Below are 22,561 nucleotides of genomic sequence, written 5' to 3' on the forward strand. Positions count from 1 at the left end.
ATTTTATGGGCCATGAGCCTTGTAAGAATTATTCATTGAATAAATATTATTATTATTATATTATATATGTATGTATTTCAGCACGATGGTGGTCGCACCCAAAATGCGAGGCTGCCGCTACCTTCAATAAAACCTGGATTCCAATCGCAACTTTAGTCAATGCCATGCTCAACTTGACTCCGATAATTCTATTTCTGCACATACTCTGGCTACCACGACATCCTATCCACTTTCCGAACCTCTTCCCGCCCGACACCTTCATCTACCGCATCGTTTATATGGGCTACGTACCTCTTTTCGCGTACTCCTTGTTCCATTGGGCATCCTTCACTAGAACGTACGTCCTTGGGTTTGCCGCGCTAACAGTATTCCTGCTTCCCCTTCTAAATGAAGAGATACACTGTCCGAGTGGCAAATCTGGTCGTAATAAATCCAGGAGAAAGTTCCAATGTGCTCCTGATCTCATGGCGTGTCCGGAAAACATAGCAGTTACATTTCGAGGTTTACAACTGATCACGAAACAATTATCGTTCACATGCGGACCTTTTATTCCAATGGTGCAAGCTTTATTCGGGCAAATTTCGATAACCGCGGGATATATCATCATTGTTGAATGGAATCGTATAGACGCGTACAACCGTGTGGCGATCCCAGCCTTAGCAGTGATGATTTCTGTCTTCTGGGCGGCGTTTCTGACATTCGCGGGAAAAATGCATAAAAGTTCGGCGGCCTGTGTGAAATCGTGGAAACGTGGAGGGGAACAGTGGAGTCGGGCGGATGCGAAGTACATGGGGAGATTTAGGAAAAGCTGTAAACCCTTGTTTTTCGGGTATCCTGGAATTCTGACAATTACGCATAAAACGGTGATAAAGTTTTTACAAGGAATTGTCCGGGGGGTGTTTAGGACAGTTTTGGCATTGAAGGAATGAGCAGGATTAAGATAAATAGAGTCGAAGTACGAATACCTGTTTTGTCGGAATTTTTCAAACTTACATACTCATGCAATAAAACAAAGCAGCTGCACTGTTAGCTAAACTCATTTGCATATTTTTAACAATTTATGCATTTATTTAGGTCTTAAACGCGCTAAATTGAGCTAAATATATAAATGATAGTGTGCACATCTATGTTTTTTCCATCCCACACTCATCTTTTGGCACGTAGTCCACCAGATTTTCTGGATATCTTGTTGGCCTTAGTTTTCCACCACATTCAGAGATTTGATACCCGTTTAGTCTTTCATCTTTATACACACGTAAAAAGTCTTCAGTCCAGTTAAACTTGGAGGCGACGAGGTCGTAATAATCCCCCGCGATGGAGATTGGTGTATCCACGATGTATCTCAATGACGCCGCTAGTTGCACGGTGTGATAAGTTTCGACGCCAAAATCAGCCAAATGCGTGTCCACGTCGTAGCGAGACATGCATTCCAACCGACTTCTCGGATAATACCAGAGGACACCTTGGCACATTTCTTCATATGTGGAACGTCCTCCGATCACGGGCTTTCCCTTCCGCCAGATGGATGAATACGTACATTCGACGGATAGTTGGTCTCCAGGCAGAATTTGACGCGTTTCAAGGAGAACTTTGTTCTGCTGGAAGTTAAAATCGTACTGGGTGTCAAAATCGATCCAGGGAAGTTCAATGTTCCCGCGGAAATGGCGCGTCTTCATTTTTCGACCTTCAAAATTCAAACTATTAAGTTAATCAAATTTTCCAGAACTCATAGGAAATTCACATTTGATATCTTGTATTTTCCACCTCATCTATATTATAATTTGGAAATGTTTGTGTGCAACGGAAGTGAAAGTAATTTTCCGTAACGGAAGTGAAAGTAATTTTCCGTAACGGAAGTGAAAGTAATTTTCCGTAATGGAAGTGAAAGTAATTTTCCGTGACTTAAGTGAAAGTGGATAAAGTTTCACTTCCTTTGCCAACAGACATTCACAGCAGAATTATATACAATATAAATAGATACGCAAAAATATTTCGGTGGAAGTATGAACAATCCCACTCAAATAAGCTCTTGCCCAGCGGGAGACGGGCTGATACGCTAAACTTAGAGAACGATGAGTAATAAAATTCTTAACATGCCTTAAATATGAATTTTTCAAATTTAGGCACTTAAGTTTAGAAAACAACAGCTGGTACTTTAAATTGAAAATTTTCTGCCATCCATGCAAATGTCAAGCTACTTTTGTAATTTTTTATATTCACCAGATTTGTGTGAGTGCAGCATCGAGGCGAACACGGTGATCCCTTCGGGTTCTAGCGTCTCATGGGTGCACTGGGGACTACAATGCCCAACGACCTTGAAGGCATCCTGATTTGGCGGGATGGTCAGCGATATATCCACGGATTGGCCGATACCAAGTATTCCCGCGTCGACAGATCTCAACTCGGGCGTGTAATACATGACCAAACCGGTTTCAAAGAAGGCGCCCTCCAACAGATGTGGATTATCGTAATGAACTTCGACCATGTAATACTGCGCGGTAGGCGTTTCTCCAATCGGGAAACCAACATCTTCTGGGAAGATCATCATCTGCATATTTTTTTTTACATATACAATCGTGGAAATTAGGATGCCCAAAGTTTGTAAATCAGTGGGATTGAAACTCGCCCACTCTTAAAAATTCACTGGTGCAACAAAAATTCAAATTGGCAGATTCACCTTGCCACCCTTCGCCCACGTGTATACAATCGAGTCACACTGCGCAATTGGAAAGTATTGTGTCGTAGAGCAGTGATCTCCTATGACCCCGTTGGTATACGTGAATCGATCAAAGGCCTCCTCGTCCGTCTGATGTGGGGGCGCCTGACATGAGTAGACGACAAAGTGATGAGTGTGTTGAATCGAGTGAAAGCTAGGGAGCAGGGTGTCGAACTGGAATAAAACAAATAGTCGTCGACCATGAAGCTATAGTCCAATTTATGCGGATATATTTAGTAATTCGGGGGGTATAAGACTTAAACTTTTTGTCACAATTCTGGCAAAACCTGTACATATTTTCATAACACTTCAATCTCAGAAATGATGCTTCTATTTTGAAAAGTAAATCCACTAAATCTAGTAATTTAGACTATACGCTACTCTGGATTTAATATAGTTTACGTCAGAATTTTCATCAAATACCTGTCAAATTTGTCACATTCCGGGTACGTAATCAAGAGTAGAATCGTTTTAGTTTGAGGGATCGGTGAAAGTGAAAAGAAAGTAAATAGAGAAAACCAGGTTTTATACACACTTATAAATAGTGTTAATGTTTGTAACGTAAACCCCAGTTTGAATATGAGATGAAGCTATTAATTTAGGTAACAACAAATTTAGGTTGCATTAAAATTTAAAACGGATAACATAATTTTTAGGTAAAAAGACATCAAGCTAATTCTGCAGCGGAAAATTACAATTAATAGTATTAATTTAATAAGATTAAACCATGGTTCTCACCGCCACGATGTGGTGCTTTCTATTCAAAGTTGGTCCTTTATGGAAGGTGCACCAGTATGTTGTGTCAATCGCTGGCATTGTGATGTTCATCGCAATCGTGCAACGTTGTAAGGATGACATATTCAGTTCGGGTGTTGGCTCGGATCAAATTCAAACTTTTAGTCCCTCGGTTGGTCGCGCCGTGATAGGTGATCGTATCCGTGTCCCCGAGCGCCCAGATAATTCGGGTAGTGTCATTCTAAAAGCAGTAGCTTAAGTAGTCAGTGACTTAGTTAAGACATTAGCTAACCAACATTGCCAGTTACTTGCAACATGAATTATTTACCCCGATTGCAAAATCTTGCTCATTACACGTGTTCAAGAAACGGGAAAACTTTAAAACCGTCTTGTTTTCCCCTGATAATACATACGCTTCTAGCAGCCTCCAATCCTGTTGGGTATCCAGGACAGGTGTGGTTTGCCCGGTTGCATGGAAGTCCTTAAACACAAGGCAAAAATTTCAGAAAATTTTGTTTTTCAGTTTGAACTTAGTGTTTTTCATGCAAGTTGGGTAATCACATTTATGCAACTTTATAACTATTCCAAGTTTTTGATAACTTGTTAGAGAATCAACAAATGTGCTTACCAGACCGTACGTTGATCCATCCGGGCGCACCCCAGCGATAAAAATGTCCGCTCCAGTCATTCTTCCCGAAGGAGAAATACCAAACCCGACGAATCCCAATGTTCCCGCGACCACTTCAAACTCGATCCGATCTTCGACCACGTCCCATCTCAGGACATACTTTCCCTCACCATCTAACGTTTCTTCATTCATGTAAATAGAGGAACAAGGGGGAAAGATGTGCAGCAGTCCCGTGAAGAGAAGCAGGGTCAATATTTTTGCCAACATTAAAAAATATACGGTGTTCTCCGTGGTACTGCTTAAATACTTCAAATGCGAGCAATATAGCCGAGTCGCGCGGAATTTATGTATTCATCGCTAATTTGCGAACGTGATCCATCGTGCAAAACAAATAGAATAAGGGTTTCACATATATATGTATACCTAAAATCGAGCTGAAAGCAATATATTTTTTTTCATGGTACAGTTTGCATAGAGTATTTACGCACGTACTCCCATTCGGACGGTGCATTAAGGATGTATTTTATGTATTTATCGAGCCTGTCATAAACTTGAAGCAGGTTCTGATATTCTTAAACACATACATATTTATGTATGTTCTTCTGGAATCCGTGATATATTGAGTTGTGACTAAAGTTGAGAAACGAATAAAATTTGACAAGCCTTACGAAACAGTTTTAATTAAATGTGCTGATGCGAAATTCATGTCAGGCTTTTCGCCAATAATCTAGTTTAACATTCGAGTTTGGGCCACACGCTACACACATGTTTAAAACCACTTTACTCCCACTGATGCTTTCCTCCATACATATATACATACACAAATAGTTTACATTTTGATTAACATTTTAATTAACCTTGATTAACGAGTTATTCATAATTTTAACTTTAAAAGAACTCAAGACATGTGCAGGCATAAGGTCAAATTATGTGTTTAGAACTTGCATTCCACTCATCAGTCAGAAAGTATTCCTAGTAAAAGTTTAATTGGTCATATTGACCTTTGTAATTTTCAAGGCTAATTTACCACTCGAGTTCAAGGACGATGTTTGTGAAAACCATAACCTACCACAAAACCTGTGGTTTGTTTAAGCGATATATATGATGTGTACAGAGTGACGCAATAGTCGTAACATTTACCCAGTTGATTAAATAAAGATATACAAAATAATGCAGAGTTTAGGCAAGAGGTTTCTACTGAATCTACATGTTTGATTAGGTGTTTATTACATAGATAATTATTGTGGACACAGTTCGATTCTGAGATGTCCTTGCATAATAGTGGTTTCGAGAATGGTAGAAAGTCATGGATTCTTTAGGCGTCAAGCAACCAAATTTTAATCATAACATTTTAACCTTTTCGACTAACGAATTTCGTAACGGGGAAGGAAGATGTAAAATTGTAACGCTTAACGTTTCTGCATATGTACATACATAAGTGCTGATACATATGTACATATATACTTTGATTAACTGCATATGTAGAATGTTTTTCCCGAATCAGATTTGTGTACATATGTGACCCACTTGCGTAAAAATGCAATAAAGATTATATTAAACACTACAACTAATATTAAAGAGGTAATTATTTCCTAGAAATTAATTGTTCAAAAAAGAGTAGATTTAAGATCAATAAAATTACATGTACATGTGTATACAGAATTGTTTGTTTAATGTGTGCTTAATAGGTGTGAATATACATAACTACATACATAATAGATATACCTACCACGAGGGAAATTTACTAAACACAATTGATAAGCTATGAGAAAATTTAGTTTGTACACGGTTGAGCAAGGGATGAATTTACCATAAAATAGATTAATTACTATTCTTTTACACACTAAACACTGTGTAACTTACACGTACAATAGTTACACACTAATTCATTTACCCACTCAGCATCTAGTGTAAAACTATGGACACCAAATATGTAGTTTCTTTCTCGTCGTCATACATGCATAATCAGTGATTATTAATCACACGAGCACCAACAAGCTGACCACTATACTGACAATGCCTGCAATCGTGTCATACATCGCACTAAACTTGACAATTCGGATCGGATCTGATTGAATCCCAAATATTTTGAGACTCTTGACCACTCGGGACCAGTGCTTGTTCAGCCTTCCAGTTCCACTTCCGCCGCGATCTTGGCCGAATTTTATCCTCCCCAAGCACACCTCCGACTGGGCCGATACGGTACCGAACAGGTGCAAAAATCCGAATATCAGTTCCAACCCGATAATCGCGAGGACCACCATTGTCGCCAAGTCGGACGGGACGAGAACCGAGTGCAACCTGACGGATCCAAAGATGCCCAAAATCGTCAACACTGCGCAAGTCCACATCAAGTGAGGTATCCGACGGAAGGAGAAGATCCGTTGAGTTTGGTTTATAATGTAGAGGTAGGTGTAGTAGCGGTATTTCGAGGCGAGTTTGAATTTTGATTTTCTGTTAATAAATAATTAAGAAAACATTAGAGAAGTGTTTTTGCAGGCATAACTTTTCGCAAATGTGTAATAAATTAAACCAATTGGTGTGACTTCGGAGAAATATGTACCATGGGATTAAGCGTGATGCAAATACGTTGCCCACTAGGTGGCGCCTATTTATTGCCATTTTGTATTTTGTATAGTAAGCGGAAATTAAAACAATTGCGGAGAGGTGACAGAACTCGAAAGCTAATATAGGTACATGCAAATCATATTTTTGAACACGAATGGACATGGGCACGAACACTGGGTGGTATATACGTAAATACATACATAAGGAACATTTTGAATTTATTTGTTAATTCCATGTCCACGTAGACGCAAATGTAAATAAGTATTACCCGATTTTTAGCTTGGAAGAAACCCACATTATGTTAATTAGCATTTTCTGTCTGGAGGCAAATGTCAATTAATTATTTAAGACATAAGTTCTTGTCTGGTATCCAGCGAACTAAAGTAGTGTTAATCTCGGATTTGTCAAATTTACGCATGTGGTACATATATACCAGTGGGAAGAATTATTCGACACCGTATGCAAGTAGTATTTAATAAGCTTTTACTCCGAGAGCAACACTACAGTCCTTCACATTGTTCAATGTCGTCAGAATTTATTTAAGTTCTAGACATTACGAACAACTTGCATAAGTAGATAGTGCATTGAACTGGGTAAAGATGTTGCTCTTGCTTCGAAACTATTTATGTATTCTCACCAGAGGGCGGATATGTATGTATTTCTAACTTTTTCATTCCCAATCAGATCTTACTATAACTTCGTATACACACATCCTATCGAAGCATGATTTCAAAAATTCAAACATGGTTTTCCATATTTTACATATTTTAGGGTTTTCGTACATATACATATTTTCATACATATTTTGAGGTTTTTTCGTAAATACACATATTTTCCTACATATTTCGAGCATTTTCTAAAAATAAACATTTTAATGCATATTTCAGGATTTCCTGAGGAAAAAATATTTTTCTTCATTCAGACGTTAAAGTTGGATAAAAATTATACTTTCATGATAACGGAGTTTAATTCGTGTAAACGACTAGAAAATCCATTTTGCCCCATTTTTCAAGTCATAAAATTGCCCCTGAAAATCTCTAAATATGGCTAATGTCGTTTTACGGGTCATTACATGAATATTAAAATACAATACATAATAATTCATTAATAAGAGTGTTACAAATTTGAAACTTTTAGAAAATTAAATGCAAATATAGTAGAAAATTTCGGTTGAAAAATATGTTTTACGTGCATATTTTCGCGTTTTTTAAGTACATATGTACCTACCAAATGTGTCTACCAAATGTGAGTCTAATACAAACTGTTTTAAAGAACTTAGATTCGGAGTGTCATATTATTATAGCACATCACAGCCTCAGGTCTGTTCGGTGAAATAGGTACCAAAAGAGGGATTTATATCTATAACCTGCCCCCTTTAAACATGCCATGGACAACTTATGAAACTCCATACAATTTTGGGAATACGACTGGTGCATTCGTTACTTCTCAGAAAGCGCAGTTTCCTTGTTTTATCGGTGTAATCATAACTCCAAGACCGGAATTTAATATCCAATCGGCCCAAGTGATAAGCCAAGATGAACTCGCGTTCATTAGTAATAATCAAATACGTTATATGTACGATATTCTTTACGCAAGGTTGGCTGATGTTACCTATATCGACGAAATGTCCAATAGCAGAAGTTCTCTATTTATCAGGGTTCAAATCAACTTTAGGCGTATCATCATTTCCTCGCCCTTCATGGAAAATGTGTTTCAATACTTCACAACCCTTACCATCATAGATGATAAGGGAATCTGGTATCGCATGTGTTTACCGTGTCGAAAAAGCATGTATGGGGTGAATGTTTTGGAAACCGAGAAAGCAATTCTGGCTATAAGTAGCCACGCCAAGTTCTCATTCCTGCTTGACCAACCTAGTCATCTTTCGCTGGTCAGCAAACAACTGGTCGGCTACTTTAACATGAAAGAATCCTGTCGAGCTTATAAAATCGGGCCTTTTCAACTTATCCGAGAGGAAGGATATCAGGGACGTGCTATATTGTTTTTTACCCTTGCCTGCTTAGGTAATTTCACATGTGGAGAAGCAAATCCCAGTTGGGAAAGAACTGACTGGAAAATTGATGAAGAAGAAAGTAAAACGTACAAATAATTCATTTTCGTGGACGAATATCGGGAACGATTTAATGCACCTTTGCTTTATTTTACAACCATGAACCAGGGAGTTTCTTTTCTTACGTGTCATTCAATACAGCAACTATCGTTCCTATTATTTCTTAAGCCGTTTAAACCTGCTGTTTGGTTTGTTTTTCTTGTTTCGTTGGTCATGATTATCTTTGTTCTGGCGATTTTATTAATGATATATCTTAAATTTACCGCCTTTAAAGCGATATCATTTGCCAAGATGGTTGTGGTATCAATTGTGTTGGAGAAACCTACCCAAATTCCACGAGGTTTAGAGAGGAGAACTGAATTCAGAATAATGGTAGGTATATGGATGCTAGTTCAACTAGTTTTGACGAACGGCTATTTAGGCCTTAATATCACATCACTTTCGGCTCCACTAGAAGCCAAATCGGTAACCCAATTCGGTCAGTTGGCTAAGCCAGGATGTGCATCAGGCAATGATAAGTGCCACATTGATAGGTTAAATCGCTTGAATCAATACATCGCTAGTATCGACAACCATGTACAGGTATTCTGGCAACGATCAGCACATGACGAATCATACTGGCTGGAACAAATTGAAAATACTGGCTGGCCTCTCACCTACGACAGAAACAATACTTTGGAATCTATTCGAAATCAATCGATTCGCAAATTCGATGGAAATACGGATTTCATTTTGCTGCCATATTCAGTTGAGACAGACATGACTAAATCCTTTATATCAGACAATGACTTCTACCTCCGGCTGAGCGTGCACAATAACAAAACTGCATGGGATTTACTTCACCGATATTAACTACTTAAGGACACAATTGCCCATGGCAATATTGAAAATCTGCGGCTTCTCGATTTGCTGGATCCGTGGCACATCCCAAACCAAATTATTGGAAATTTGTCTGACCTGGCGCAACTTAAGAATAACTGGGACATTGAGCATCTCTTGGTCCAATGTGGTAGAACAGCCCTAATCCTAAAGGAATTTGAAATTTCTAGGGAGATCCGTTATTTTGAAAAGAATTACCCATGGTTGAAATTTTTTCGTTCAAAACTCCCAATTCTGACGGCCGAGTCAGGATGGGAATTTAAGGTTCAGGGAAACTCTGTCACTCCAAAATTATTTAGCAAATTGTAGGTCGCAGGAATTGTCCAACTATTAGAAACTTGCCCTTCGAGGGTTACTCAGAAACGGACTGAAATAACTAAAAAGGTCCACAGCTTAGTGGGAAGGAGAAACTCGGAGAGTAATGTTAGGAAGATAGCAATTAACGGAAATGTGCAGACCGTTTTTTGGCTTTATTTGATTCTTGTTTCAGGATCACTAGCAGCTTTAGGCATTGTTGAGTTAAACATTCTCAAAAAGGTAGTGGCAATTTTTCGTCTTGTGCATATGTTATTCAAGGTTAAGTGGAAATTTGTGATGGATTATTTGCTAACCTAGGTGAAAATGAATTCTTATCAATAAATGATAAAATGACATAACCTACTAAACTTAGCATTCATAAAAAATAAATTGATACACCATGTTGTAATATTTTGTTTTTGAGAATAAAAAAATGAATGAACGAACTCAAGCCCATTTAAATGAAACAATAAATATTAAAAGATGCTGACGCTCAGCTCCTTCGTTTTTTCGCCAATTCTCATACGTGCATGTATGCAATTATCAATTTGGACATAAAAAAATATATACCTATTCATATATACATACATACATATGTACGAGTCCAGCGTAGTTAATGTAGAGTACAACAGATTAGCCTAAGGTAGGAATAAACTAGCCCACTGATCTATGCAGTAACGTCAATTACTGTCATTATCAAAATCCACTTACCCCAACTTCTTCAAAAGTCGGATCACCACGAGCAGGTAGAAGATTAGCACGGCAAACTCCAAAAACATGCTGATCAGCATGACCGTGATGCAGCCAACGTCCACCCCCATCAAGACCTTTCTCTTCCAACCATTAGCCACATGTGCGGCTAGATTTTGCGGGCCATTCGGCATCAAAATAGCGGATCCATTGCAAGCCAACCAGTCCATAACAAATGTCAGCTTACATGCAATCAATGTCACGGTGATCCAGTCATGGCGACGAGGTGCGGATGGGGGCGCTAGTCCTAAATAAGTACATACATGTTAAAAACCAAATGTCGCACAAAACCTTTTTCCATATTTCGCATGAGAAGGTGAGGCAGAGTGAGAAAACTGGATGGTGGTGGGTATCAATCAACCACCATCGCGTATTCATGGTCGTTTGTCACATATGTGACAAAATCCGTAAGTTTGTAAAAACATGCGGGTTTCTGAAAAATTTTTAAGCTGCTCATAAGCCGTTAAAAAAACTCGAAAGAATATAAACTTTCACGCAAGTAAAGCATAAAGATATGTACGGATTTCCATGGCTTGCAATGAGGGAATTTACCGAGTCCTTGGTAATATTTCAAAATTCGTGAGCGCACAAACTTTCAAACTTTTACAAATCGTCAAATTACGCCGTATGTACATATTTAGAATTTTTATTGTAAAATAATTGCCAGACATTTCTATGGCCTTGTATGTAAAAATGATAGACAGAAAAAACTCGATACCGTTTTGGATATGTAGAAAATTGTAGAATTGATTGTGAACTCTTGTCAGAAATTAGAGACTTTTGTGACACTGATAATTTTCGGGGTCAATAAAAGTTCTGGGAGTGTATCTGACTTTTCATTGAGACAAGTTTTCTAAAATAACGAGTCAGAGTCCGAATCGGGTAGATTTAGTCGTCTTTCGCAACAAATATTGTCGTTCTATCGTTTACTGAAAGTTATCAGACTTACATATTTACTGCTTTTACAAGTTACCAACCACGGCGTGAATTGCCTCAATATTCGATTTAAGAGGACTTATTATTTTTCAGTATCGAGACACCATTGAAGGAAAATCATTACCATTTTCACGATCCATACTTCTCCCGATGGTGGTCAGGGCGTTGAGGAAATCTGCAAACTCTTCTCGGTTAAAGTAGCAGTTCAGAATGACCGAAACCGACCAGAAGTAGGCCTGCGTGTAGATAACAATCCAGCTCAGGATGATGTACCCCTTATGACATTTTTTGCCATGGTGAGAATTATTCGACCCCGATTTCAGAACACATTGTCCCAACTCGGTCCAAAAGAAGAAGTGGAACATTTGACCAAACATGTACACAAGATGGAGCGACATGACCACCACGATACAACGAAGGCCTAAATTTCGCTTTCTCGAACGCGAGATTCGAATAGGACGTTCCATCGAAGCGTTCCATTTAAACGGGAGGTTAAGCACGGTGCGACTATATTCAATCCAGGAGCCAAGTTCGGACAGACATCGGGATGAAATTAGTTGATTCATTTTCGAAAATTTTGGAAAATTGTGTTTTTTTTAATTTTGTGAAATGTATCTTAAACGTTTGTACTGTTACCCGTGTCACGTTGGAAATGAGAATGAAGAAACCTTAAAGAAAACGGGAATTAGAGTAACTTAATAAATACCCACTTAAATATTTACAGTGGCAAAGAAAATCATGACAATTTACTTAATATCGTGACGAACATTGTCACGTGTAGTAAATATTTGATCCTATTGGCCATATATGTACATAACTGTGTGTGCAAAAATTAATTGTGAAATTAAAAGCTGTTGTCGTATTTAATGTTAATTATAATTTATTGTTCGATAGACAATGTTAAAAATTAATTACGATGACATTCGAGGTCTATGTATCATTTTAATTATTTGTGACCAGTAATTATAGTAATTTCAGATATAAATATGTACATCACAAACAGTAAATGATGATTTGGATTATATTGCTGGTATCGTGAATATATTTATCGGCAATTAGATAATCACGACAACTACGTTTCTTAGCACGAGGATCATTATTAAAGAAATTCGCGGAAGAAAATTGCAACGTTTGTATGAGAAATAAATAAATATGTATTTATTGACTCAGGATTGCTTGGATTATGTTGACTAATAGTTCCAGTTGTCGTAAAAACAAAACCCGCAATACAAATAAATAATCCGTAAATATGACAAAGTTAGTTCATATAAATAAATAAAATAACGTATATTGATATTATATAATAAAAATATAATACAGTTCGGGTAAATATTTGTGTATATATGCACCCAAACCAAATTGAAGTGAAGGTGAGACTCTAATATAGGGATCTTGTAGGTTAGTCACTAATCATCAATTTTATATAACCCCCTTTTTATGAAATTTTGCATTATTTTTATTGTCGCTACATACTTTGCAAGGTTAAGTTAGAATTTATTATCGGATTAAATGGATAATGATTGCTAGATATGCATATGTACATATATATACCTCTTAGGCTCAAGAATGATAATTGTGTAAATATGAAATTTGGGAGGAATACATACATACATAAATACATAAATATGCTTTGTTCACCGTCACACGTATGTAAATATGCAATTCTCTTAAATTTTGCAATCTTTTGAGCATGCTCTTTTATGCGAGATGAGAAGACTTACCCGAATCGTGCACTCAATTTTAAGGTGATGATGTCCTCCGAAATTGCAACGTCAGAAATGATGTACTATGTAACTGTCCGGTTCTTTACAAAATCAAGGGTTTAATTTATGCTGCATATGGATATGTTATTCGTGCATATATGTATGTAAATAAATTCGAATAAACAACGACATATTCCCATTTTGAAGAATTCAATTTTGTTTACTTTTTGATCTTATGAACATAAAATTCGCTTTTCAAACATTAAAAATCTAGAATACATGTTAAATAAAATGATACATACACATTTGCTTGTATTGATGCTTGTGATCCTAATTTCTATGATTAACTTAATTTACTTGACATAATTACAGATAATTTTCATGGTTGTGAAAACGAAAATCTACTCCACAAAATGAGTACAGTTAAAAGTGTGGCATATTTATTAATTAGTACATGTACATATGTATGGTACTTAAGACATTGTATTATCAACTTAATTACGTTTATGCAGTTGTAGTGTTGCCTATCCTACATTAGTGGAATACATAGGTTGAAAAAGGTAATTTAATACTATTTACAAACTAACCACTTAAATGGTGCAAGCTTTGTGAAAAAGTGAACTTTATTAACAAATACTTAACAATAACCCAATCCACATCTGTAGTAAATATGTATTTTACACAAGTATTAGGCTAATACTTGTGTAATAATTGTGCTAATACTATTAGCATAGAATTATGTACAGATTGCGATGGGAAAATACTTGATAAACGTCTTCGTTTAATGCATAACCGGATTTGTAGACTACTTGATAAACTGAATAGACTAAAATAGTCTCCGAATGTTAATATTTATCAAGATGTGTGTGTACATACGAATGAATTTACTCCATATTTTCCATTCTATGCGAATATAATTCTTTATATTAAGTTTTTAAGAAATTTCAGATTTCTAGAAATTTTTATAGACTAATTTGACTGAGTATAAAATTCACTTTATTTCCTGCAATACGCAGTTTTAAGACAAATGTCAAAAAACAAATGTATGTATTTTACTGAACTCGAATGCTTCATGAATATGATTTTGCGAAACCAGATACATAAATCATGCAAGGATTATGTGGCTCACTCCGTGCACGGTGGGAATGAATTTAAGACGGGCGAAATATGTTAATCTGGATTATGACTACTGTCTCAAGCCTGCAGAAAAAGTGGTCGAAGGTTAACAGAAACCGTATCATAAAGCAAAGTATTATTTGGCATAATTAAGTTAATTAGTGAAACTCCTAGGTATGTATGTTGTCTGTCGGTCCTCCCACTTACAAGTTTCGGTTCAAGAGGGACATACCATACTAAATGGAAAAATTATTTAGATTGCCTCGACCGAAAATAAATATTTTGCGGTAATATTTGCCTACATCATTTATTTATAAGACGTTCACAAGTTGGCCTCTATGTTAGTGAAATGAGATTAGCGTATCTGTTCATGCAACTGGAAAACTGTAAAGTATTTAACTTTCTCGAATACGTACAATTATATTAACGAGAATCTATTTGCCTTATGTACTTAAATTCAGGGTCAAAAACAACCAATAATAATGTAATAAGAATTGGGTAGTGTGAATGTGTTACCATTTGAACTTGGCGCTGGGTTTAGTAACCCGTTTAGACGGGTTACAAAACTTGTTGCTAATAAAGGATGAAGGTAGGATTGCGAATTTTCCATAGAGCGTACCTCTTGTCGTGAAATGAAGGTGAAACGATCAATATACCAGTGGCCGCTTCTTAGGGTAGGAAAGATAACGCTTAACCGCAAATACCAATGCAAGACTGACCCTGATGACGCTTGATTGAAAACCGGAAACAAACGGCGGACAGTTGGAATTTCCAGTCAATTTAGACAGAAATCTACAACAACCACAGTACCATCTACCGAGGACCCAAAAAATTCTCAGGGCTTTTGGAGAAAAAAATTCAGACCGGATTTGAGAGCAGGGTACCAATTGTTCACTACACCGGGAAAAGAGGGGAATAGTTGCACCAAAAATACCGGCATTTGCCAGGCCGCTTTAGATGTTTTTTTCTAAAACGGACAGATTCTGCCCTTATTAAAACATAATTGGTTTTTTATACATCCCTGAGCTAGAGTATGAATTCGTGACTACTGAAAAACTTTTCGCTGGCATGCTTAATGAAGCAGTGAAATCTTTGTATGGGTTTCAAACAACCCTTAGTTCCACTAACGAAGGCTGCTACCATTATACTGCAATACAGTTTAACGCACTACCACACATTTATCCATATACATTCACAGGAAACCTCTTAATGCAGAAATGGGCTGCTACATTCCTACGGGGTTTGCTCCATCAGTTGTATTGGAAGAAAGACAGGAAGCAGCTAAACAACATTTGCAACGTGCAAGCTCGGATGAAGATATGATAATTGCCACTGAATAATTCGCTATGTACTACACTATGAACTTAGCTCTATGTCTACTGCCTGAAGCAAAAATATTCAGAAATTTTGAACTATTTAGATTTCGTTAATTTTTTCGTAATGCAAATATCAACAAACGAAAAAGGTACTACACACTAAGAAACCCGGTAACTAAGTTATTACCAGGCGGAGTATCTATGTGACTCTACCGCATGGTAATTAATTCATTATTGAGTCGTAGAAAATTAGTTACCGACTGGTAATATTTTCAAATTTCGCGATCGGGGTTATTACCGGTTTGGTAACAAAATGTCTACCACTCAATAATAAATAAATTACCATGCGGTAGAGTCATATAGATACTCCGCCTGGTAATAACTTAGTTACCGGGTTTCTTAGAGTGTAAGTATGTATACAAGTGCGCATTTACGCCACTCAAGAGGATTATCTTAGTCAATTACTACATGATCAAAGAAACTTTCTATTATTGCTAAGTAATTCAGATATACATATGATTTGCATATTGATTTTTACTCGCCTTATTGATTTAAAATGAGCGCAAAATTACCTTCTGACGCAGTTATACTTACTGCCAACTATTGAAACAAGCTATTTAGCTAAATTGTATTCAAAAATAGTCATCATTCTGTATGTTGGTAGTTAAATAAAAGACCAGCATCGGCTGAAAAATGAGAAAATGCGCAAAGTTTTGCGGACAAATTTTAAAAAAATCCGTAATGTCATTAACAAGATGTAACTTTCTAACTTTCTGTTGCGTCAAACGTCGACCAAAAGTAACTGCCAAACTAAATACAAGGAATCAAGATACATACATATTTATGTAGATATGGTAGAAAAAAATCGGAAACTGTCAATTATGTACTATATAAAAAAAAACATTTAAATGTTTCAAAATTTTACAAACCATGAAATTTCCTCGATTTTTGTAAGATTAACATTGAAATTATTTGGATAGCTCTATACTCATGTACGTAGAAAAAATTTAGCATAAAGAAGTAAATGCTGATATTTAAATTGTCTCTTTAGCCTATAGGCTAAATAAAGTTGTGCACACAGGTTGAGTAAAACCGAATTGATGAATTTTTACCCAACCTTGAGTAAACTTTGCTCAACCATAAACCAAAAATGATCCAATGAGGTTGCATGAATCGATATTTACACAATGTTGTAAATTTTGTAATCATAAATTGTGTAAATTGGAGTTTAAACAAGATAGATTAAAATTGTCACAATTGTTGAATAATACTTATAAGTATTAAATCACACAATTGCACTTGCCAGCACGAATATATATGTAAATATTTGACGATTATGTATACATATGTATGTATGTATCTATGTTAATGACAATTAAAACTGACCCAAATAAACTGATTAAATGTTACTTGTCGATGGACATCTTCGTTGGATGAGAATATGATGACAGCCGTTTACCGATGTCAAATTGATGGCACGGGCTGCAGGCAACGAGCAGTGATTTGGCAACACCGATAGGGGTAGCTTTAGCTTCCTCCGCATTACGATGTCCATTTATCTATGATAATCAGGTGGATATCATAATAAATTTGAACATGATATATTAGGGTGAATGATACAATAAACAAGGCCCCAAAAAAGGGAAATCTTAGTGAGGCTTGGTGTGACTACAACTAATAAATAAAATTAGATTGCAGAATTTTTGCATCACCGCTCTCAGTACCATTCTTTACTGGAAACATTAAGTAATCATTGAATAAATGACTCCCCTCAAACATTCTTGTAATTTCATGAGAATAAGAATTAATAGGATATCCAGATTATAGGATTATCCAGAAAATATTAAAATTAAATACTTGCAACTTTTGTAGCATATTTGCAACTGTTTGCATCTTAAACTTAAAGATTCGTAGTTCACAATTGTTACCCATTAAATTTATTCCAGGTAATTTACCAAACTTCTCATTCACTGCTAGAAACGTCTTCTCAAAAGCCAAATTAATTCAATAAATGTAAAAATGCATGTGTATGCGAAACAAAATTTATATTGGATCCAGTAAGAACGGTACAGAGAGCGGTGATGCAAAAATTCTGCAATCTAATTTTATTGATTAGTTGTAGTCACTACAGATTTAAAATTAGTCCAACTTTCTAAATCTGACGGGTAGTCCGACCCCATCGAAATGTAGCACGATTCCATACGTGTACCGGACATCTTCCAATTTAAGGTCAGTTGAAACTTCAAGTTTGGCCAGAATTTGGCACAGTAGAACTTTGAGCTCCATGTTTCCAAATTTTTGTGCTAAACATGGAAAATCAAGATAACAATTTTGAACGAATTTCAGAATCTATATATTATTTTAATTACCAGGGCATGATCTTGGACCGTGAGAAAATGGGAGGTAGGCATATGGGTCCCGGCCTATCAAATTTTCCGGGAGAAATCGGTCCGGGTTGAAAATTTTGGGATTTTCCCAGATCTCGGGATCGTTATGGATATCCCACGCGAGGAAGTGGACGCTCGTCCCTTTCGGGATTATACGACCTTGACCTGCATGAAATAAATGAGAAATAAGCCTGCTTTTGAATCATACCTAGAAATTAGACCACGTGGAAATTGACACGTGAAAAATGGAAAAGTACCACGTCACGTGGTCCACGTGGCATTAAATCTATGTAACATAATAAACATTAAGACAATTCAAGCAGAGGTTGCTGACATTGTAAAATCCGTAAATTCCATAAGCTTAAAAACTTAAAATTTTGCAAATACATATTTTCAACGAAAATTGCTTAGCTTACAAATTTGTTTACACTGACCAAGAGAGTCTGTTTATTATGTAAAAATTAGTTTTCAAAATTTTCGGATTTTACAAAGTTACAAAGGACTGCCTCAATTGCCTTATTATGAGTTTATCCTCGATTTTGCTCAATTTGTCGAGTTGAATTATGGAAAAACCGGAACCCAAATTGTCGAAAGATTGTTTACCAATGTCGACATCTTCTCCAACACATCGTCCATGAAGTGGGGTCGCTGGAAGTAGACGCATTGATTCTTTAAGAACTAGATCCATGTACTTTAATCTCCCGACGTCTTCCAATTTAACGTCAAAATCGGCCCCAATACCAAAAATGGCTTCAATTTCTTCTCTCAGCTTTAATTGGACTTCGGGGTAAAGTGCGATTAGGTAGAGAACTATTCTTAACACGGTTGATGGTACTTCTGTTCCCTATTAAAGCGATAGGCATCATTCGTATTTCAAAATTTTGAAACGAATTAATTTTGTTTCAAGAGGGCAAAATATTGACACTTTTTGATGATGCAAATTTGTTTGATACTTTTTTTCACACTTTGGCAAGTAATTCTCATTGCAAGTTTGTACTTTGATTGTACATGGTGTACACAATATTAAAGAAAATAATTTTGCAAATCAGTGTGCTAATTTTTTGCAAATTTTTTAACAGGTCATATGTGAAAGACTGAATTATCTATGCAAAAGGTTATGCAAATATTAATAATTTTACCCCCATAATAATAGTATTAAATTGATAAAATAATTCATCCACGTCCAGTTTATCACAGGTTGCGAGTCGTTGTTCGTACAATAAATGGAGATATGAAGTAAACTTGACGCTTCTTTTATCATCCGCCAACATTTTGCAGTGAATCTGAATAAAAATTAAAGAAATTTTACAAATTAAGGAGATGTACAAATATTAAAACAAAAATTTTTCAAAAACTAGAAAAATATGCACTTGCCTGATTGAAATGTTTCCTAAACATGGCAACATTCTCCTTTATCACTTTCGTATAACCGAGAAGATAAGCAGTCGGTGGTATATTTATCCATGGACGAATCAGTTTTGATTTGGCCACGTCCGAACAACTATTGCGAAAATATTTAGCAATATTTAAATTACATAGATGATTACCCTCTGCCTGAATAACACAAGTTTTCTTACTTTATTGCTGCTTTTGCAATATCGTGGGCAATATCTGGCTTATCGTGGATGGGATAATCAAACATGGTTTCTGAAAGAGGTCAAAGTTTCTGTAATTACTAACAATAATAAAATTCAGCTTTTTACGGTTTTATGCTTAAATTGTGAATAGTTTAAAAAGTCCATATCTGCGATTCCAAAATAAAATAAAATCTAAATATTTACATGACCTCCGAATAAGCCGAAAACTAGTTTCACCAAATTTTGAAAATTATAGCATAACTGAAAACCGCTTTTTTAATCTTCCGATTTTTGATGCTTTAGGCCTAATTTATACTCGTCATTTTAGCGTCATTTTAATTTCACTTTCACGATCGACTCAGTTTATACTTTTTCGGGTTCATTTTGCTTTCACGAAAAATTAACGCCATGCCAACAGCAAAATGATTGCAATTTATAGTTGCGTTCATTTCATTTTGCTTTCATTTTGGTTTCACTTTCACGCGGTTTTCCAAAGTTGAAAGTGTTTCAACTTTTGGAAAATGAAAACGGCGTTAATTTCTTTATAATCAACTGTAACTATGGTCGCACTATATCAGGCTGCATTGTAGGGTTTGTTTATTGTATTTTTACTTGTTACATCATGTATCCTAGGTTTTAATTTGTGGTATATTAAATATATTTATTCTATTTTGCTTCTCTGAACCGTAGTTTAGGGCAACAATTTAGATTCCTTCCAAATTCAGGATTTTAATTTTTAGTTGCTGTGAAAGCAAAATGAAATGATCGGAAAATTAATGTTTCATGAATTTCTGTGAAAAAGTATAAATTACAACGATGAAAATGACGCGAAAGCTATAGTGAAATTAAAATTAAATGAAAATGAAATGACGAGTATAAACACGGGGTTAATAACGTCATAGATTAAAAATTAAAGAAAAAAAACATACCAAAAACTATTTCCGTCGTTGTTTGGAACAAATCGACGTAAATATCTCGCCCTTTTCTGGTATCATTGTTAGAAAATAATCGGTCAGCTAATCGCTTCCCATTTTCGTTAAAAGACTCCAGAAACTTGGGAAAATTCGAGATCGTATTTAGTCCAGGATTAACCACTTTGCGATCCGCTTTCCAGATAGAAACTGTGGGAACATGTAAAATGTGAGATAATTTAGTAATTAGTTCCTTAATAAATAAATGTGAAGTGATGTATGCATGTAAATACAAACTTTTGTAAAAAAAAAAAAAAAACATAGTTACCTGGAGCTGTAACAATTGCATTTTCCCCGAGATAAAAATGACCCATTTTGTAGACAAATGCTTTATCGGAGTGTCGCGTGAATGGCAGTATTTTCTGTGGAGACATTTAATTGGATATTAGACGACTTGCGGGGAAAAAATTGTGATCTATCTTTTAATGAAGTATGTATGTAGATAAGCATCCTGCATATATTTGCATCGTGAATGGCACTGCGTATAGTTCAAATTTGTACATTTGTGAAATTAGAAATATTTACGTCTCATTTTATTTAGGGAAAGTTTGCAGAATAGATAATCATGCTAATTTAAGTGTTTATGTAGAAGTCACTGAAATTGTCGTAATTTCATGAATACAATGGATTACAAGCTTATGGTTTCCAGATAGCTGCTTTATTATACCGTCAATATGTACATACACTTATTTATAAATGTCCCACCTTAATCACTTCCGGTTCCTTTGTGAAGATAAATGACTTGAAGACGGCATCTACACAAAAGGTTGGGCCGCACCAAGTACACATCCACGAGATTATTCGCGGCCAGTCTGTAATGCAATGATTACCTTAGTATTTATCAAGAAAAGTTGAATTTTATATACAAATTTTTTAAATTTTGCCCAAATTATTGCTTACATTTCAGCGGTGCCAGAAAAATAGGGCCGTTTCCCAACAGCGGAAATGTTGGGGGAGTTGGAATTTTCCGTAATAATTTCCCATTTCGAGAAAATCTTGAAATTAACGTTTGGATTAAGATGAGGAAAATTAAAAATAAAATGCTACATGTGAAAAAGCTAGTCAGATAATTGGACTTGGTCAATAATTCCTTAAACTTGTCCATGGTTACAATGGAAGCTTTCAACTAATCCTTCCTAATGCAGCACATTTGGTGGATTATTGTGGTAGATAAGGACCAACGAATTCCAGGGTGCCAAACTCTTCAGGGTTCTTGTATGTACTTATGTGCATATTTACTTTTGTAGTACATGTATAATTATGGGCAAAATTACCATGGAGATAGCGAATAAATTATACAAATTAAAATAGTTTTTCTGTGTTCGATCTGCACTTTAAGAAATCCAGCATTAAAATTATACCAAGCGGTATAATTATTCTAATAGATGACTCGAACAAAGTGGTATTGATAAGTAATACCGTGTAGTAGTAATAGCGATGTATTAAAGTTTCACTGTATCGACAGCAAATTTTTACGGACCGGTATAATTTTAATATTAAGCGGTAGCAACTTTAGTTCCAAGAAATCAATACCTGCCTGACTGTATCAGACTTCTAACAGTTTACATATGTACATTTTTAATTGAACAAAATTGTAATAAATTTGCATCAAAGATTACATTTTTTTAGACCCAATAATTCCCTTGTTATTTGACTTTACGGGAAATCTACCAATTTAGTAAAATAATTAAGTTACAAAATTTCAATCACTAAATGAAATGCTAGATTTATTAATTTAGCAAGTTCCTGCATGTTTTTGGAACCCTATTTCTTGACGAGGATATTTACAAAACTGATTTTTATTTACAAGACCCATCATTAAGTTGCACATACATAACTACGTACATAACTACTAATGCAATTAATTTTTTGGCCAAGGGAAAATTGCCACACATTGCGCAACAATATTGG

At 35.8% G+C, this 22,561-nt stretch overlaps 3 protein-coding genes across 4 annotated transcripts; all 3 read right to left on the bottom strand.

Moving 5' to 3' along the window:
* Positions 1-2,194: 2,194 nt before the first annotated feature.
* Positions 2,195-2,554, bottom strand: LOC110854500 (dopamine beta-hydroxylase-like). Its single transcript, XM_022102932.1, has one exon. The coding sequence runs from the start codon at positions 2,552-2,554 to the stop codon at positions 2,195-2,197; it is 360 nt and encodes a 119-aa protein (XP_021958624.1).
* Positions 2,555-3,518: 964 nt separating this feature from the next.
* On the bottom strand, positions 3,519-4,271 carry LOC110854502 (DBH-like monooxygenase protein 2 homolog). Its single transcript, XM_022102933.1, has 3 exons — positions 4,080-4,271; positions 3,780-3,932; positions 3,519-3,692 (listed from the first exon to the last, which is right to left on the bottom strand). The coding sequence occupies exons 1-3, from the start codon at positions 4,269-4,271 to the stop codon at positions 3,519-3,521; spliced, it is 519 nt and encodes a 172-aa protein (XP_021958625.1).
* An 11,812-nt stretch (positions 4,272-16,083) lies between these two features.
* Positions 16,084-22,466, bottom strand: LOC110854674 (cytochrome P450 4C1). Of its 2 annotated transcripts, XM_035855505.1 has the most exons (11): positions 21,551-22,466; positions 21,356-21,462; positions 20,919-21,012; positions 20,609-20,800; positions 19,680-19,749; positions 19,477-19,603; positions 19,242-19,385; positions 18,706-18,946; positions 18,085-18,267; positions 17,865-18,018; positions 16,084-17,274 (listed from the first exon to the last, which is right to left on the bottom strand). In XM_035855505.1, exons 1-11 carry the CDS (start codon positions 21,753-21,755, stop codon positions 17,271-17,273), a joined length of 1,521 nt encoding a protein of 506 aa, XP_035711398.1. In that variant the 5' UTR covers positions 21,756-22,466; the 3' UTR covers positions 16,084-17,270. The 2 variants fall into 2 exon arrangements, with proteins under 2 accessions (XP_035711398.1, XP_021958830.2); XM_022103138.2 differs by lacking the exon at positions 16,084-17,274 and having other exon boundaries at positions 17,795-18,018.
* Positions 22,467-22,561: the final 95 nt, after the last annotated feature.

The sequence above is a fragment of the Folsomia candida genome, unplaced genomic scaffold (assembly GCF_002217175.1).
Source record: "Folsomia candida strain VU population unplaced genomic scaffold, ASM221717v1 Fcan01_Sc010, whole genome shotgun sequence".
Lineage (NCBI taxonomy): Eukaryota > Metazoa > Arthropoda > Collembola > Entomobryomorpha > Isotomidae > Folsomia > Folsomia candida.